This window comes from Coptis chinensis, chromosome 3 (genome assembly GCF_015680905.1).
Source record: "Coptis chinensis isolate HL-2020 chromosome 3, ASM1568090v1, whole genome shotgun sequence".
In the NCBI taxonomy this organism is placed as follows: Eukaryota; Viridiplantae; Streptophyta; class Magnoliopsida; order Ranunculales; family Ranunculaceae; genus Coptis; species Coptis chinensis.
Window position 1 is genome coordinate 99,132,685 of NC_141458.1, and position 19,733 is coordinate 99,152,417.

Genomic DNA, 19,733 nt, shown 5'->3' on the forward strand with positions numbered 1-19,733 from the left:
TGTATAAACCTATTCTCATTTACTCAAAAATTACACATTTGTATGGCCCAATTCATCATTACATACATTTCCTAACACCATTTTACATAAAACCCTCTACATTCATAGAACTTTTTTTCTTTTCACATACACTAATTATCTCTATTCGAAAAACACATGCTTATGCAGTGTTTACTTTTCTAGAATACACGATGTACATTGGATCTGAACGTCCAGGGTTGGGAGATATATCCACGGCCTGCAAGTGAGTTAAAGCCAATGAGTAAATATAATTCCGCTACATGTCAAATCAAGATCTGGACGAGTTTAATGTAAAGGACTACGTTCATAAGTTATCTGCTAAACTCTAACAGCAAGAAAGCTTAAGGAAAAATCCCTTGACTAATACAAGGCTGCTTTTGGTATCAAGAAAAAGTAATGCAATGCAATTTTGATTGCTTTGATCCAGGCAACTTCAGGTTAGATCTTTTTAAAGAAGAAAGAAGAGAGAGCAAGGAGAGATGAGAACGTCTAGTTATATTCGGAAGAAGATAGAGAAAGGAAGGGGAATGAGAGGAATATTCAACGTTTACATTCACTCTAAAGAGAGCTACGATAAAATTGATCTTGAGAACAAAATAAATCTCTAATATGACTTTGAATCATCCCATTCAAACACAGTAACAATTGCTACCCGTATTGGACACCAACAAATGTATCAGTGTCAACCTCACTAAGACTGTATTATATATTAATATATTATTGATACTAAAACTCTAAAAGAAAGAGCTCCTAAATGTTTTGTACCTGTGGAGGTTCAAAACCTCCAGCATAGTGGAAATAGGACCCAACAATAAAAGCATGATCAGCATCGTTAGTTGATGTCCATATAGAGATTGCTTTTGTCCAAAAGCAACGATTGGAGAAGCTGAAATAAAACCAAAGCTAAGAAAGTCAGGCAAAAAACTTGCAACAAGAGAAAACACAATCTGCAAGGGTAATGTTAACAAACTCATCATGACACTATTTAGGAAACAGAAGGAAATTTGTGTCGATGCCCAAGTGGGTACAAATTGTTCAACAAGGTTCTTGGGAAGCTGAAGGCTCTGGAGCACATATAGATATTGATCATATCAATCATGATTTCAAAGCCAATACACATTTATCAAAACAATGAGTGCCTCATAAAGATAAAGAAAGAACAAAAACTTTTATCACCAATAAACAACTGATTAACCCTATATATTTCGTGGTTGCGGTCAAATCTCACACCTATATGGGATTGAGATTCAATTCTCAAATTGCATAATCACGATAAATTCAACAAACAATGGCCAAATGTATGTGAAGGCATAATCTATCAAAGCGTGTGCCACATGTGGCAAAATAATATTTTATCTTTTCCTCCCATAACTTTAAGTCTGGTGTAGGTTTGAATATGTAAAATCAAACTTGTCAAAATTGGCATTGCAGGAAAGCTCTAGACAGTATATCTGAATTCAGACCAACATCAAAATTTTAATTTAAATAATAAAAGCTTTAAATGGAAGCACAATACAGGTTTAAGGAAAAGTACAAGATGATGAGGAATTTTGTTACGGGTGTTTGCTTAGATCATGTTACTTCATGGGATCATGGCACTGCTGGTAGGCACTGAACTCACTGTACAAACTACCCAGACATTTGTGTTTTAGGCAAATAGAATTCCCAAGGTACAGAATATGCTGAAGGCACATAGATCGTGAACATTTGTTTCAATGGTAATACAGTAGTGCATTGTGACTGTGTGTGACACTAAATTAAGAATGCTATGACTGATATTTATTAGCATGACGACCTCTTTCAGAATCAGTTCACCACTATTCATCATATTACTTTCGTATTACTTCTGGATATGTAGCTGTTCAAAACATATCCAACGGCATACTGGTCAAGCCTTGGGAGTTGGCCCACCTTCAGAGGTGTAAAACGGTGGGGGGGAGGGGGTGGTCAGAAACAAGGCTTTATCTATAATATAAAAGATATTGTTGTTCATACTTCAAACTAGTATGTGCAATTGAAAGGCATTTTAGCATCACATTTCAAGGGTCGCCTGGAGAAGGGCCTCTCTAACACTCTGCATCTTACCCCTCCCACCGAAAAAGTAAACAAATATATGCGGGAGGACAAAAAAACAGCCTTTTGCATCTGTCTCACACTTTTCCCACCTTCTCACTGCTTTCTGTCAAGTTGGCCTCAGGCAGGTGGTAGCAATTCTTATTCGCTTAGATATTTTGCTACTGCGTTTTCAACCGTTCCTTGCTTAAATAATACTAAGCTATTACCATCAAGGTCAGACATATTTCCTGTGTAAGATTGGTCATATGTTTGCTAACGCCTTTCCACTAATGAATTTCTTTTATTTTTAGTTTCGTTGAAAATAAGACACTGATATCGCCTATTTCATTAAAATGTCTTCACGTCAAGAAACAAGAAAGATAAACAAATTAAACACCTTCAGTATAATCTCTTTGAAAGTGTCACCTACATGAAAAGTAAAAGAATAATCATCACCTCATTATAGCTAGACCTCCTGGCTTTAGAATCCGATTCATCTCCTTGAAAACATCAATGGGCTTGGTCAAATAATCAACACTAACCTGCAACATTGTGTGAGCATTTACAAATAGTATTTGAATAAAACTATCACCCGAATAAATGAAATTACCAGGTTATGATCTTTCATTCATGTCTAAGAGAGTTTAGTTCAAAAGTCAAAACTTAAATCTCATCTTCACAAGAAAATGGGGCTAAACTAAAATTTAGAGAGACATATAAGATGTTTAGCTAAGTAACTATATCCTCCCTAGGAGTGTGCATAAAACAGGCTGAACTGACAAAACCAACCGAACCGAACCGAATTAGTCGGTTTCGGGTCGGTTATGCTTATGAGTCGGTTTGGTCATCAGTTTAGTCCCAAACCCAACCCAAACCGACCCGATATATATAATATATATTAGAATATATATATTTAATTGATTTAATTTTAAAATATGTAAAAACCGGTCAGTTCAAATCGATTAACATCAGTTAAACCGTAACCCAATCGGTTCAGTTTGGGTATCAGTTCGGCTGAAAATTAGTTCAGTTCGGTTCGGTTAGTATAACACAACCGGTTCGGTTTGGTTCCAAAAAAGTATAAACTGATAGGGTCGGTTGGTTGTCGGTTTAGACCCAAACCCGACCCGAACCGACCGGTGCACACCCCTAATCCTCCCTCCCCAACACACACAACCCACAACCCAAAAAAAAAAGAAAGGGAAAAAAGAAGAAGAGAAAAAAAACAGTATGAATGACCAAAATGGTTGAGAAAACACTTATGGATTGACTCAATAAAATTGAATTCAAGACTGTTCTTTCATGTAAGGAGTTATCTTTGAAAGATTTACAGCCCAACTCAAACCTCCAATTCTATCTATAAAATGACAATGACTTTATTCTACAAACTCATGGTTCAAAATTGCTCAAGTTGGGAAACGCTTTAATGACTCAGAACCAAACGAGCTGATTTTGGTAGAAAATGATCTCCTTCCCATAACCAAATCTCAGTGAACTCCTTGCGAAACTTTTAACATCATCCAGTTTAGTATTTGAGTTTTTTATATAATGGAAATCCCAGTATGAGCATATGTTTCATAATCATGAGGAAGGAATCTCCACTGGAAATCACCCTTAAATCAGAACCACAACAGATAACAAAAAAAATATCATCACATAACATTGGTAGGAACTGAAATACAATAACTGAATACAGTATGGGGAATTGGTTTGTTTTCCTTCGCATGCCTCCTACATGAATGACACATGAGAGTCAGGTTTGGCCTTTGCTATCTGGAGTAATGCATGTAGTTGTATTGGTGCTAGACATGACAAAGCAAGAGCGCTGAGGCTACAGCTTGCACAGAGGATTGGAGGCAGCAAGGAGGTTGTAGACCAATCAGGTGGCGATTTAAACAAATTGTCAAATCTTAACTCATGCTCTGGCAGATAGAGATTTTTATTAGAGATGACTGTATTTTTCTTATATTAGTAGGAACACTAACTTAGTAGCCAATAGTCTAGCACGTAGAGCTAGATTTTCTCCATTTTTTCGTACTGTCTGCAGCTAAAGAGTCGAAGAAGTTGTATCTTCCCTTTTGAAGCCTTCCCCACAGATTTGGGGGCTGCTCCACAAGAAAAGAAGAAAAAGAAAATAAATAAAAGGGGAGGTTTGGGGGGTGGGGGTGGGGATAGCATTTTCGTTTTTTTTTACTGGAAAGCCTGTTTTAAATGAGATCAGTAACTCATTGATGCTGGCGAGATAGCATTTATTAAATGTAATTCTAAGATGATAACCATACTGTAACATGCTAAGTATTTGCACAGAAATCAACAAACCAGATTTAAAAATACTGTAAAGTATGCACATACCACGTTGGTGATAACATCAAAAGAATTATCATCAAATGGAATTTTTGGATTCTTATTCAGATCTTGTACAGTATACTCCGTGAGAACCTGTTAAAGGAGAGAGAATAGAATAAGATAACGTTAAAAAATTAGTGTTTAGTTCAATGCAATATATTGTTAGCAGGAAAAAAAATCTAACCCAAAATTTACAGGGTTTAATACTATAATGCAGTAGAATATACACGCTTATGATTCTTTGGAGTTCCACAATAAGCATCTCACACGTAAATCCAGCAAACTAAAATTTTGTATGCAACGATGACACGGTCAGTGTGCTATTATTGGATTCACAAAATGTTTGACATTGTGATTTGAAGATATCCAAATATGTTTGTTTGACAAGATCTTACAAATATCTAAAGTTCATTACAAAATGTGTGGTATACGTTAGAACGTGCAGATGTCCAAGAATACGTCTGTACATTGAGGTTTCTAAATAAATATCCTTACTTTAATGCCATATTTTGGAAGGTAAAGACATACCGGGTTACGTTTGAGCTCTTCTTCATTCATACCCATACCTACTACCCTATCTTGTTTGTATCCTTTTGGAAAATGGCTGACCTAGATGAACAGAAACAATCATCGAAATTAAAGGGAAACAGAAAAACATCAAATGAGGTTCAAGCCAAAAAAATAAAAAATAAAAAGGAGAAGAAAAGAAAAAGAAACATGCATCTTACCCAGCTACTACATAAATCCAGCAGACTCACTCCAGGAGTATTACTTGGAGGGAAAACCTTTGAATAGTACTTAGTAAGTGCAGCAATAGCTGGATCATCAATGTGTGTCACAAACCGTGGACTCTCATAGAATACCGTATCAGGTGACCTATAAAATCAGCTGTTACATGTTAAATTACAGTACACAAATTTCCTCTCATATTGTAAATTACATATCCTTGTACCAACAGAATCCCAAGACATATATGAATTTGTCCTCAATGTATTTATGTACGAATTAGCATATAACGCACTGACAAACAAGATATGTGATACTGTAAGACAAAGCATGTAACAGGGAGAATATTAACTGCCATAGTATAAAGAAATGGAGTATATGACAACCTAAAAGAAGTTTTCCATTAGCTCACAACAATAAGCTTCTAAAAGTCAAAACAGCTAAAACAATACAGAAATAAACATTCTAACTTTCAACAGAAGAATATATGTTACGTGGAAATTTCCTGTTCGACCCTTGTTAATGTTTTCAGTAATTAGGTTATCCTCCTACAAATTTGGTGATCCTAGAAAACGTGGAGGCCAAACGCATATTATGATTATTTAATTGTCTGCAACAAACACACAAGTAATATTGATCAGGATTTCAATGACTCTGGAATTTTGAGTCTTCTCCAAATGTAAGCAAGATTTACAAAATGAAAAATGCAATAGAAAATCGCATAACAAAGTTGAGGGAGTACTCATCAAATCGCTGGAAATCCTCCTCCTTAAATGGAAATTGTTCTGGCCATTCCACATCCTTGAACACCTTTTGTAATAACACAATCTCATGTTAAATATTTCTTGGACACAGTAACATATTTTAAACCCAACCCACTATCCAAAATCCAAATTTCAAGATTACCCAAAGTCCAAACAACAAAATCACTTGAGTCTCAAGTGTATATATATATAAACAATGTTACCTCTTCTATTACACCTTTCTGTCTTGCAGAGGCTAAGAAAGACTTTTCTCCACTTCCACTTGCCATATTTATGAACTGAGCAAAAAATGAGGTGCCGATGCCTAGGAATAAGCGACGAGGAGGTGCTCTCCACTTGTGTAGCTTTGTTGAGAGTGAGAAAATAGACAATGTACAAGGAATGGAAACACCCGCCAAAATTGGGAAAGTCTGTGGCAATGTGAATGAACCGAGACGATACGCCATAGTGGGATACCGGATACGTTGTCTTTTGATTCTGTTACCTCGAAAGTATCTCCTTGTCATGCAACTCGACCTGAGGGAGTTGCATGGATGCAAGCTTGACCATGTGGCAAATCATCTTTCACAGAGTTTTTTTTGTATGATAGCTCAACTCTTTATCGAAAAAACACAAAGTATGATAGCTCAACTGAACCATTTTGGCGGGCCCAATTTGTTTAGATTATGGGCCAGGCTCCATATAGCAAAGCCTGGTGATATGTGAAATATTAGTAGACCTGTAATCGTTACTTCGATGCCTACGTCTGCATTCACAAAAGTTTTGTGCAAAAGCTTATATTATTACGAATGCAATATATCGTGATAGTTGTAGGTGCACATTTTAATCACGACTTTATAATTTCAGAAAATAGAGTTTGTATAAGATGTTTGACTGAATTCAGGTTGGTGTTCTGAGTTGCCTACGAATTCATTTTCTGATGAACTGGAATCAAGTCAGATGCAATTTATCTTGAGTGATTGAGTTGGAGATGGAGAGAATGTAAGCATCCCTTGAGAATGGAGAAGACATCTTTTTATAGGCGTAGATTCTCTTTTTGCGCTGTCTTGATGATTGTTTTTACTCTTTCCGTTACGAAGTAATGATTTATCATTAATGATGTTGTTGACTAGTTTGCAGCGATTATGTTTCCTAAGTCGTTTGGACGAATTGACCTTAAGTCGTATGCACAATCTGTTTGTAGTCTGGACACGTGGTCTACCACGAGTGGTTGAGAATGGAGGGTACTGACAACAGTTCTCAGCATTTTATACAGTTTTTAGACTTCAGAGTTCAGACTTGAGGAGTTTCCTTCCGTTTCAAATCACAGTATTGACTGAATTTCGGTTAAGATCTTTTCGAATTTAATTCGTTGAGATCATAGGTTCAAAGCTCATATCCAATGTGGTTTGTTCGTTGACTACTTTCCTGTCCAACTAATATTAATGCCCAGAAGACACAAAAAAAAAAAATAAAAAAACATAAGTTGAATGCATTTTGCTATTTGAGACGTGGATTGAAAGTTAGTGACGTACTAATTTGAGTAAATTCCTTTTGAATAATAGTCACATGGATCAAGAACACCAAAAATATAACAGTAAAGAATGATTCAAAAGGACCTGTAAAGTAGAAAAGATGTTCAACTTGCGATGTTCATCAATTTGGGAAGGAGACAGAGTAAGAAAGGCTGCAAGCTTGGCACCGACTATGAACTTTATATAAGCGTTCTATCTTCTATGTAGGCCAAGTGCGAATCCCATGTCACCTTCTGTTTTTGAAACCACATGTACTGATGTATCTACTCTACCGAATGTGTCCACTAAAAACTGTAATACCTTTTCAAAAGCCATCACCTTTTGTCTCAATCATTCATACAATCCACCAAATGACACCCGTGCATGGTGCATCAAGGGTCCCTCAACAATCACTTCCCTAAGTAGAAATTATGGCAACTTAATTTGTTGCAAAGGTCATCAATAGAGTTTTAGGAGACTAGGAATTACAGATAAAAAACATATAACATGCAAACCATACTTATCCTGTTAATTGACATCCTACCAGAGCTCTAGAAGGCTAGATTTATCTTTTTGAGGGGGTTCACTGACAAAGAATCAGTGCCAAAAGAATGTGTAGACGCTAATTATGATCCACTTATTTGGTTGCTACTTGGTCACTTGCACAAAGTTAATCCCATCACTCAACTCTTTTCTCAAATCTCAATCACCAATTTGTCCTTCTCCCCAATTCCGTTTTCCATCTATTTCCTCTTTCTTATATTTAATAACTTACTCGACCCTCCTCTCATTATTCATTCTCCCTCTTCCTCACTTCCAGGAAATTTCCAAAACTTCCCCATCTCACCCAATTCTGATCAAATGGACCGTCCACGTTTTGTTATCGAAGCAACTGAGGTAGAATCAATGGCCAAGAAATCAGGTGTTTCAATTCTTGAACTCCTTCCATCTCTAGTCAAATCTGCAAAAAAATTAGCTAGACCTCCAATCTCCAAATACCATGTTGGAGCCGTTGGATTAGGTTCCAACGGTCGAATATTCTTCGGGGTGAACCTTGAATTCCCAGGTCTTCCTTTACACCAATCTGTTCACGCAGAACAATTCTTGATAACTAACGCGTTAATCAATCGCGAATCGCAGATTAATTACTTTGCGGTTTCATCGGCCCCTTGCGGCCATTGCAGGCAATTTCTTCAAGAAATCCGCGGGGCAACGGATATCAAGATCTTGATTACGTCGTCTGATAATGGTGAAGAAGAAGGTGGAGAATTTAAACCAATATCGGGATTTCTTCCTCATCGATTTGGTCCAGATGATCTTCTTGAAAAGAATGTGCCACTGTTATTGGAACCACATGATAATGGACTAGTTGAATGCAACAATGTGTATTCAAATGGTATTTATTGTAATGGAAATGTGGATATTGGGATTGGGAAATTGAAAATTGCAGCGTTTGAGGCAGCTAATGCGTCACACGCTCCGTATAGTGGATGTCCGTCGGGCGTAGCTATTATGGATTCCGATGGGAAGGTGTACAAAGGATCGTACACGGAGTCGGCTGCTTATAATCCTAGTTTAGGTCCAATACAAGCGGCGTTGGTGGCGTATATAGCGAGTGGAGGTGGGGGTTACGAGAAAATTGTGGCTGGGGTTTTGGTGGAGAAGGAAGGAGCAATGGTTGGGCAAGAAGGAACAGCAATGTTGTTGTTGAAAACAATTTCACCACAATGTGATTTTCGTGTATTTCACTGTGAATCTTGGGGAAATAATTGTAAATAGGCATGCTTATTGTGTGAACTGGAAAAACTTTGTGTTAAACATCATTTGAGATAAATTGATTAGTGATAAAAGATTGATATTGATGTATGGATGCAATCTTGTAATTGTTTTCTCATTTGTAATCTGTTCATTATATTATATATAAGTAAGAACTAGCATCATAGAATTCATCATATGTCTTTCATGAATGAATGTTAATATGATACCACTATGTACAAGATTGCAACAGTAGATTTGTTTGGTTAAGTTAAGAGAGTTTTAGATAGGGATGCTTTTATCTGTCATTGCAAAGTCTCCCTTAATCTCTGGTTACCATGGTTGGAGAAGAAAATGGCAGACCCAATGCTAGAAGAAAGTTTGTTGTTGTTCACAGAGAAGATGATAAACGAAAACATACTGTTTCGTGTTAGTGGTAGGGGTAAATTTTCTATATACAAGGTGGACACTGGCAAGAGCACCAAATCCGTTCAGAGTCTCTCTCCAGTTATCACGACTAGGTTTTCTGATTTCCTTCTTAATTTTGCCTTTTTCGCCGTGGGACCAAAATTCTATATTGTTGGAGGGGTCACATCCTTTAACGTGGCAAAAAGAAGAACGTATGCTTGCCAAGAGGTTTAAGCCCCAAGTAGTCGCTGCAGGAGGGAAGGTCTATGTATTTGGAACTTATTTCGGCTCTGAAATTCCAAATACTTGGGGTGAGGTTTTTGATCCCGAACAGAACCTATGGTCCGCTCTTCCTGACCCACCTCGTCTAGTCAGCAAACCTGTTGGATTACTTTTGCTGTGGTCGATAGTTATTCAATGATACTTGTTAGTGTGCACGGTGAGAAGTCCCCTATTATGACAAAACGACCTCGCTGGGTGCCTAGTGCCTACAGGTACTTCTCTAGATGGTGTGATGTTTGTGTTCGATTATGGCAAAGTGCTTGCTTATGATTTGGTTGGCGATAAGTGGTTTGAAAAGCCCGTCCAAGACATAGGGATTTCTTCTCCTAGTGGTTATCCTGATGACCTCGTTCTGGGACATGTTGCTGCCATTGGAAAAAATTCCTTGTGCGTTGTTTGGGTAGACTGGGTGGCTTCTGATGAGTCTAACGATGAGTGTTGCTCTAGTTGGTAATAATTTGCACGCAATTGTTGAAAGGCGTTCAGCATACACCTTTCCTGGTTTCATGCTCCAATGCTGCTTCTCCATTTAAATTGCAATCGACTTTGCTGTGTATTTGTACCTGTCTCGTTGAGGTACAGACCTTAAGATTGTGAATGGTGAACTCTTTTATCACTTTATCTTGTTTACCCTTTGCTGTTGTGTACCCGTCTTTCTGAGGCACTGCACAGGTTTAGATTTGTGTATGAAGACTTTTTTATGATGATGTATCTTGTTTAGTTGATGCTTGCTGTTCCTATTACATTTTCACTTTGTTCTTCCTTTGGTGATATGTGCTCTATTAGGTTCTTCGTTGCAAAGATAATGTATTTTCAAAGCTTGCAGCATAGTTAAAAATGGTTGAGGAAATCTGAAACCTACTTCTGCATGTGGAGATTCCCTCCACAAAGGAAATAGGTGAAAATTCAAGAAAGCTAGATCCTTGAAGTTTGATTTTCGAGATTAAGAGTTTTCCGCAAGGAAACATGTACTAAAAGCAGGTGCCGACTGGTAAAGTCGGTAAAACCTTTAAAGAGTTACTGATCTCATTTAAAATAGGCTTACCAATAAAAAACAAACAGTTACTAAAACTAGCAGTTAGTGATGCACAAATTCTATCCAATTTTGATCATTCTCAGTGTATCTACAAACCATTATTTCAACTTACGAATGAATCTGTTTATATCCCAGTCCTGAAAATCACGAGTTTCTGTTGGAAATATTACTAATTTCATTTCTCACACAATTGAATCGATATGTTATTGCAGTTTCCAACTTTCAAATCCAATGCATCATTCCTCAATATATGATCAATAGTACCAGATCGAGGTACAAACTATCACAATGTAAACATTGCAATGTGTCAGTACATTGGACACCATACGCAGTAATATTTCGTCCTCAAGCAAGAAGCTGATTCTAGCAAAAGTATATACCAACAATTCAACAGTAATAACAGTTACAATAGTTGCACACTTGCACACTTGCACTAGATAGCACACCACCAAACACCATTCAGTATTGGGATTTGCATTAAAATGACTACAAATTATCCGGTCATGATTTTTCTGAAAAAAACAGAATGATCGAGTGGATATGATATTACATCATTTTCCTGATCAAGCGGACATCATACAACACTTGCATGTTTGGCACTATGCATATTGAGCTATACAAAAGGATAAAAAGAAAGAAAGGTTAAGAACCATAATTCCATAACAGACATGCAATTCTTTTAGCTGGGCTTGGGACCGACAATGCAAAGATGATCTTATGCATTGGAAGAGTTAAGAAGGGTTAATCTGATGTGGATATGCAAAGGTACCCTACTAGCAGCTCAAAGTATAACCGGAGTCCAAAAAACTTAACACTAACATGTTAACCCTAAAACAAAACAATGTAGCACAGTATCATGTTGTGTATTGGAAGATTTTCTCACTAGCTGCAGCTCGACTGCTCGAGTGGGCACTGAGGAAACAACCTACAAAAATCTATCAAACAGAAGGGCAGAATGATAATTCTGACATGCTCTCAAGAGAAAATTACATTGTAACAAGAAGAGGTACTTTTAGAAGCGTTGAGAGTAGACAGGAGTACACACACTTGTGACTCACAGTAAATTTCATAACACAGACGGAAAACTGTGTAAAAAACTTTGGGTTTTTTGCCCAGTAAGTTGATCCCCAAGTTCAATGGCGCTAAAGACTTCAACAATTTGCTGATGCAGCAGATCCAATAAATTTGGCTAGGACTTGCATTTACTCCACATATTTTTTCGGGCAATTAACTCCTCACATCTTAGTCATGACATAATTTATAGCACATGAGATGGAATTACTTATAAGTACAAAAGAAATTTTAATTCTGCAAAGTTCGTTGTATAAGCAATATCCATCTGAACTCAGTTGATCACACTAAACATTCCTATTGACCACCGGTAACTGGTCAAATGGTTTTTCAAAGCAAATGAATGAAAACTGCAATCTTTGCTAGTAGTGCATTCATAAAAAAGATTGCCATTATGTTGACGAGGGACTATGATATACAAAACATCCAGAAAATAAACTTAAGGAACATTCTTGAATGATATAGTTCATCCTCGAGTGTCATTTCCACTGAACAAAGCTTATCCTTTTTCGTCTCCAAAAGTAATCAGAACTAGATTTTGCAGCAATGCTTCACACTATTTGTCCCCACCAAACATTCCCATCATGTCTTTGGAAGAACCCATTTGCTTCATCAAGTTCTGTAGACCACCCATGCCACCTATCCATTATCACAAGTTATTGCTTTAATTAATATGAAAAGCCTTAGTGTAGCTAACAAGAAAACTGCATATGCAAGTACTCCCAACTATAGAATTAGTTTAAAAAATAAGTTACCTATTTGCTTCAGCATCTGTGGAGGAAGAAATTTGCCCATGTTTTGGGCATTTGCATTTCTGGTAAGAGAAGTCATGTCACCCTTCTTTGGGATCTTGATGTTCTTCATCTTACTCCAGATCTTGGCAAGACGTTTGTATTCTTCCAACATCTCCATCACTTCTCTGACAGCACGACCTGAACCTCGTGCTATCCGCATCATCCGGGACTCATTCATAAGCTTTATGTTAGTACTGTCCAATTCTGAAATATATATAAAGATTAGTAATGATAATGATAACAATAAAGATAGATCACTGATAGGCAGCAGGTGAACCGAACATTACCTTCATTGGTCATAGAATCCATCATAGTCATATAACGCTTTAGCTTTGCTTGACTTTCCTTTTCACGACCCTGTGGCATCAACTCAGCACTGAATCCTGGAAGCATAGAAAAGACCTGGAAACCAACAAACACAGTATGGTCAAATCTAAGGTCAGAAGTAGTCATGCAAACGACAAAAATATGAAAGAATAAAAGTGCAGGTCAATTGGGGCGACGGCATGAAGAATGCAAAATCAAGTATCATTTAAATTCAAAAAGTGCGACAACATAATTATTTTCCCTGAAGCAAATATATCTGTGCCTAGGCTTTGACTATTACATCAGATTCTAGTAAGGCCAAGATAAACTATTTGCTATTTTAACATTACAAGTCATATAGCTCAAATAAAACACGTTATAATTTTGAAACGACTACAATGATGGTGCTGGATTAACTACTAAAGCATTAGGGATTTTAGACCTGCACCCCCATTTATAACCCATAGTCAACAAAACCTCTTGATAAATGACAACCACTACCCCTCCTAACCTAAATTTGCCAAACTACCCTAATGAGACGTGTCACATTCTAATTGGTTTTGAAATTGTAGATGGAATCATGATCCTTTATCCTAAGCTTTATCAAAGTGAGTTGACTCACTAAATAGTCACACGATACAGCACGTCAGCACCAACAAGAGAACTTGAGGAAGAAACCCAGAAGCAAGCATCATTTGAAGTCCAAAGTGCAAAAACAAAACTCTTTTCACATGAAGCATTTACAGCTATGCCTACCCTCACTGTCACATCTGATTCCAATGTAACCAGTTCTTTTATTTGTTCTGTATTGACTTTATATTTAACAACGCAGTTTAAAAAGTATTTCAAATCTTTCTTGAAATATTCTTGAAAACAAAGACAATATTTCAAAAACATACAGAAAGAAATGCATGACTCCATTGAATGTCTTCTCAAATCTTATTAAAGTATTAAATTGAATGAAAATATCTGACCTGACCAATTGGACCCATCTTGAGTATGTTCTGGAACTGTTCATACATAATCCGCAAAGTAAAATGCCCTTCAGAAAGTTTCTGCATAAGCTCAGGTTGTTGGTCCATAGGCACAACTTCATGAATTTTGTCCATAAATCCAGACCAATCTCCCATGCCTGCTTGAACGGAAAATCACGAATCACGGTCATATTAAAAGCAATGACAAACTTTAAAAAGAACTACATTGGAATAGAGCTACATCTCTACAATATATCACCTAAAAGTCGGCTGACAAATGGCTTAACATCAAAAACTTCAAACTCATCCATGTGCTCTCCAGTTCCAATGAATATGACAGGACTCTTCGTCGCAGCAACACTGCAAAAATACAAGTTAATTTGGAATTAGACATCTCAACATCAACCAGAAAGGTGCTCACATCTTGAGTACAGAAAGGTATTGATCAGAACAGATGTATACAGTGTTTAAAAAAAAAATAGCATAAGAGCCTTGAAGTGCAAAGCCTATTGGAGGCAAGCTTCAAAGGTGATTGACGCATGAGCCTCAATGTCCAAATTAGTGCACTTAGGAAAATCCAGAAAAATATCGAAAGAAAAAAAAAAAGGAAAATCCAGAAAAATATCGAAAGAAAAAAAAAAGGAAAATCAAGAAAAATATAAAATAACTAAACACTGTATAAAGGAATTAAAACACACGTAGACCTTAATATATGAGATACATGTCATTTGGAATAATATAAATTAAACGCACCTACTAAAAATTAAGCCTCAGTGCACTTTTTGGCGTGAGACTCTAAGGGGAGCCTCAAGGCGTAAAAGCTTCACTGGGTTTTTTTTAAAAAACACTGGATGCATATGACTTAAGATACCACCAACATAACAACTGGATGCAGAGCACCACAAGCGAGCCCACTCTTCACTAAGAGAGACAAAGTACAGCAGCGGCATTTCTATGCGGATTAACAAATTCAGAGTTAATATAAGAGAAGGTCAGTCAAATAATTCTGATCAGTTAAGATGACAGGCTAACAGACAGTACCATATCATGAGTAGGAAGTATGAAGCAATTTACTCTTTACTCAGATCTCCATCGTCACTGATTTGCGTAGTATTTAACAGTTTATTGGCTCAATTAGTATTATAAAAAAAAGCCAAGATGTAAAGTGTAAACTTAATATCAGAGGCTCCAACTATGTAGCAGAGTCGTACAATACTCTTATTCTCAGAAAATCAAAATTATGTGGCACTAGCTGCAGCTTTGCTGAGACTTGACAACATGTACCTGTACCGCAAGATATAGTAACAACTAGATTCTGTCGACATATCTAGCCAAGTGTATATGCATATAATGAAAGATTATAATATAACAAGATACTTTGAGTGTGGAAGTAACCACCTACAAGGTAACTGAAATAAGCAATGCAGCAGAAACCCTTAAAGAAGGCTAACACATCCCAAGAATCATGATGGACATCATTAATGATCATGCTGAACCTTAGGTTGGCAGTGTATTTTTTTTTTACAACTAAACAGACATATTAGTATCAAATAAGACAGTAACAATAAGAAAAATGCCATCACTTACGCACTGAGTGCGCCACCTCCCTTCGCATGCCCATCCATTTTGGTAATAATCACAGCACCAACTGAAACACTTTTTTTAAATGCTTGAGCTTGATCAAATGCAGCTTGACCTATACTGCTGTCCATAACAAATATAACAAGATCTGGTTTCTGTGGCAATCGGGTGAAAGAGAATTAGCATTTACGCACAAGTTTTAGTAGACCAATAAAATTCAGGTCTACAAGCATTGATAAACAAAAGACCTAGTGTCACGGAAAAAATACCGTGGCTTCAGAAACTTGACGCATCTCTTCGAACAGAGCAGCTTCTTGTTTATGACGCCCACTTGTGTCTACAATAATCAGATCACAATTTTCCTGTCTAAACCTTTCAACACCTTCCACTGCAATCTTCACAGGGTCCGACTCCATATAGCTGCGAATGAAAGCCATATAACTACATCAATAACATCTCAAAAAACGAGGTACACAAAAGCCTAAGCTCCAAAACTCCTAACTTCTAACAATCTCTATGAATTTGTTCTTTCAGACGTCTGTTACCAACAGATACTTATCTTTTGCATATATTCCACTAGTGAATTATTTTCTTAATTGTTTAAATTCAATCATGTTGGTTGATCTTACATTGTTAAAAGATGAAATTTTGTCATCATCATGTCCAAAAATGGTTAAAGCATAAGTGACTATTTAACTTCTAAGAATTGCATAGCCGTTGAGAAAAATCAAATTGCGAAGGATAGTGTAGGAGACTTCTAATTTTTATACTATAATATTCAATACATGTGTCTTTAATGTTTCTGGTAAAATCTTCACAACAGTAACAGCTTGATCAAAATTAGACCCTAAAGTTGACAGTTAAACCACTTCAAAATATAGAAATACAAGACTTTGAATTGGAGGTACCTGAAGCTTATTTTAAGAAGTTAGGACTGTCAAAAATCCACAACCTCAACAAATCTAGTTTGTTCTCCATGACTACTTTGGGTCTAGAGCATGAAAGTACACTTAAGAAATCACCAATTAATTGGCCATTTCGAACTCATATTTAAAGTGCAAGATAATAAGAGACCAAGTAAGAAGAACATCTTCTGTAAAAAGGAAAAGCAAGAGAGGGAGAGAGAAGATGAAGAAAAAGAGGAAGGGGTAGCTTCACTTGAAGGGGGTGAACAACTCAAAACTACCCCCTAGAGCTATGTTACATGGACATGCCATTATGAAAAATAATCCATGTTGCATACGTATCCAGGTGTCCGTGTCAGACACATACTGTACATGATATACCTCAATTTTTTATATTTTAAAGTGTCGTGTCGGGATATGGATGCACGTATCCATGTCAATGTAACTTAGCTCTACAATAAGCGTAAATATGTTACTCAAGCTTATTTTACAATGCTTTTGAAAATAAAACTCGATAGAAACTCTGGAGAAAAATTATAATTAGCTTAATATTTCAGAGCTGCAAAAATAAAGTTTTATCCCCAAAATAGTATATTGATACGTTTGTGATGGTCTATGTTACATAGACACGCCATATTTCAAAACTAATCCTTGTCGGATATGTATCCACGTGTCCGTGTCGTGACACACAGACAGATATTGTATGTAATATACCTCAGTTTTTGATACTTCGCTGTGTCAGACACTTCGTCGGATATGGACACACGTGTTTGTTTTAACGTAACTTAGGTGATGGTACAACAGCGTGGCAAGCCTGATATCTAAGCATGAAAATTTTGGAATAGTTCAATACGGGACTTCATAGGTGCACCATAAACTCACTGGCGAGGAAGCTAAAAAGGATTAGCTCAAAGCAAGAAGAGTATCAAGTCAAGCAGTCAATTCCATAGACAAATTACCATAACATGATGCTTTCTGTTTTGACAAACTTATAACTGTCGAGCTCATGTAATGATCACATAGTTATATGACAGCTTAAAGGTTGTGTTTTAAGCTTATTAACATCTGAGGTTTTGGCAGTCAATGGTCAGAAGTAATACAGTTATACAGATGATATAAGAAAATAGAAAATTTATCAATAGTACATGGCAATTTATCACTAGTACAGGTAAACAAGTATACATGTTACCTATAGAAAAACCATATTCGCCATACATGTGAAGATACATACATCATCGCAATATAGGAATAGATAATGTCATAGTAAAAGTATGAAAATAATACCTTCCGTAGAATGGAATCTTAGCTTTAGTTGCATTTTGCTTTAACTGATCAAAAGCACCAGCTCTAAACGTATCAGCACAAACTAAAGCAGGTTTCCAGCCCTTCTTCTGATGGTGAAATGCATATTTTGTACATGTTGTGGTTTTACCAGAACCTGGAAGCGTGTGATGTTAAAGATTAACAAAATGAAAAAGCAGTGTAATGTGAGTTGTATTTCAAGAGTAGGATACCTTGTAAACCAACAAACATGACAACACTAGCTTTCCCTTTCTTCGGAGTGAAAGATGGCTTCCCAGGATCCAATATTTTGCAAAGTTCGCTGAAGATGGCCTGAAAACAAACTTATTTCTGTATATATAAATACGAATGATTGAATACTCCAAAAAAAAAAAAAAAAAAAGTTAAGTTACCTGTTGGATGATTTTACGCTTATTATGACCAGCAGCGAGGTCATCAAGATTAACAATCTTTTTAATATTGTTTTGCAAGTCACGGACAAGTTTGAATTGAACATCAGATTGAAGAAGAGCACGTGCAATCTCATTAAGACATTCGGTCAGAACTTTCTCATCTATAACTGTCGCATTGCTCATCTGCTGTAGAGCCCGGGATATACTCCCGCCTAATTGTGCTAACACCATTTTTTCCTCCTAATGTCCAATTCTAGGGTTAGGGTTGATAAATCAATCAATCAATCCGACTGGATTATTTATATCAACTCAATCCCAATTTATATCTATTTCGAATTTTGGTGAAAGGCTACTTTAGTCATTCTACGAGATGATGGGCTGGGCTTTGGTAAAAAGGGATTCACGCTCTTTAGAACTTTAGATAAGGGCCTGTGTTTGTCACTGATGTGTACGACAGATGTCTCGTAGAATTGTAGGCGTGTTCATTTCGTAAACAAGAAATTGGGCTAGAGAGTCTCATTTAAAAAAAAAACTAACTCTAAAGCCCTATCCATAATTTTTTTGGGTTTTAATACCCCTACATTGTTTTTATTCGTCATAAGTGTTTTTTTATAAAAAATCTTTAGAATCTAAGCTTTTGACTCGAGACTAGGTGCCACCTGTTATTTTTTAATATAAATTATTCTCTTTTTCACCCTTCCAAGATAACTACTTGTAGATAAGATAACTACCAGAATAAAGATTGAATAAGATAACTACTTTTAGATAAGATAACTACTAGAACAAAAAAGAGTAGATTTTGGGTTTGAATAGAATTTAGCAAAAATGCGTGTATTGCTCCAAAAGTTAAATTTGACACTACTACCTGTTTTCATCCGAATGTGGGCGTTATAAACTTATACATTTTAAAATGCAGATGCACCATGTTATAAACTTATATATTTTAAAATGCATGATGCACCACGTTATAAATTTATATATTTTAAAATGCATGCACCACGTTATAAACCTATATTTTTAAATGCATACACACCACGATTTTAAAATACATATACAAAAATGATTTGATTTTTATTTTGTGGGTTTGATTAACTACTATTAAATGAAACGGGTTGGTTTAGAGTTTATTGTTTATAAATTTAGAATATAGGGATTAAGGTTTAGTGTCTTAAGGTTTAGGCTTTAGGCTTAGGGTCTAGTTTATAGGGGTTAGGGTTTAGTGTCTTAAAGTTTAGGGTTTAGGCTTAGGGTCTAGTTTATAAAGATTTTGGGTTTAATGTCTAGTGGTTTGGAGTTTAGACTTAACGACTAGTGTCAAATGCCTCCACAAAATATTGGAGGCATAATATTTTTAGTTTTTTCATTACCGAAAAGCTAGTGTGCGCAGGGTGTACTCAGCGTATAGCATCTGGGCCACTCATATAGGCACAGTACTGGTGTATTGCAGCAAAGAAGTACTGTCCAAGGGCTCTCATTCCTGCGCACTCATACACTCTGATGCACCCTAGATGCCCTCTTTTCA

At 36.5% G+C, this 19,733-nt stretch overlaps 3 protein-coding genes across 3 annotated transcripts; 1 reads left to right on the forward strand and 2 right to left on the reverse strand.

Annotated features, from left to right (window-relative positions):
• LOC147512069 (S-adenosyl-L-methionine-dependent methyltransferases superfamily protein) lies at window positions 1-6,483 on the reverse strand. The gene is made up of 8 exons (XM_086603650.1): window positions 6,116-6,483; window positions 5,891-5,958; window positions 5,151-5,298; window positions 4,951-5,031; window positions 4,429-4,515; window positions 2,533-2,618; window positions 787-907; window positions 1-238 (listed from the first exon to the last, which is right to left on the reverse strand). Exons 1-8 carry the CDS (start codon window positions 6,416-6,418, stop codon window positions 161-163), a joined length of 972 nt encoding a protein of 323 aa, XP_086459776.1. The 5' UTR covers window positions 6,419-6,483; the 3' UTR covers window positions 1-160.
• A 1,391-nt stretch (window positions 6,484-7,874) lies between these two features.
• LOC147512070 (cytidine deaminase 1-like) lies at window positions 7,875-9,354 on the forward strand. The gene has a single exon (XM_086603652.1). The coding sequence runs from the start codon at window positions 8,267-8,269 to the stop codon at window positions 9,182-9,184; it is 918 nt and encodes a 305-aa protein (XP_086459778.1). The 5' UTR covers window positions 7,875-8,266; the 3' UTR covers window positions 9,185-9,354.
• Window positions 9,355-12,186: 2,832 nt separating this feature from the next.
• On the reverse strand, window positions 12,187-18,517 carry LOC147512071 (signal recognition particle subunit SRP54 2). Its single transcript, XM_086603653.1, has 10 exons — window positions 18,212-18,517; window positions 18,032-18,131; window positions 17,802-17,955; window positions 15,882-16,032; window positions 15,619-15,767; window positions 14,291-14,391; window positions 14,032-14,189; window positions 13,039-13,153; window positions 12,713-12,955; window positions 12,187-12,596 (listed from the first exon to the last, which is right to left on the reverse strand). The coding sequence occupies exons 1-10, from the start codon at window positions 18,440-18,442 to the stop codon at window positions 12,514-12,516; spliced, it is 1,485 nt and encodes a 494-aa protein (XP_086459779.1). The 5' UTR covers window positions 18,443-18,517; the 3' UTR covers window positions 12,187-12,513.
• Between the last annotated feature and the right edge of the window lie 1,216 nt (window positions 18,518-19,733).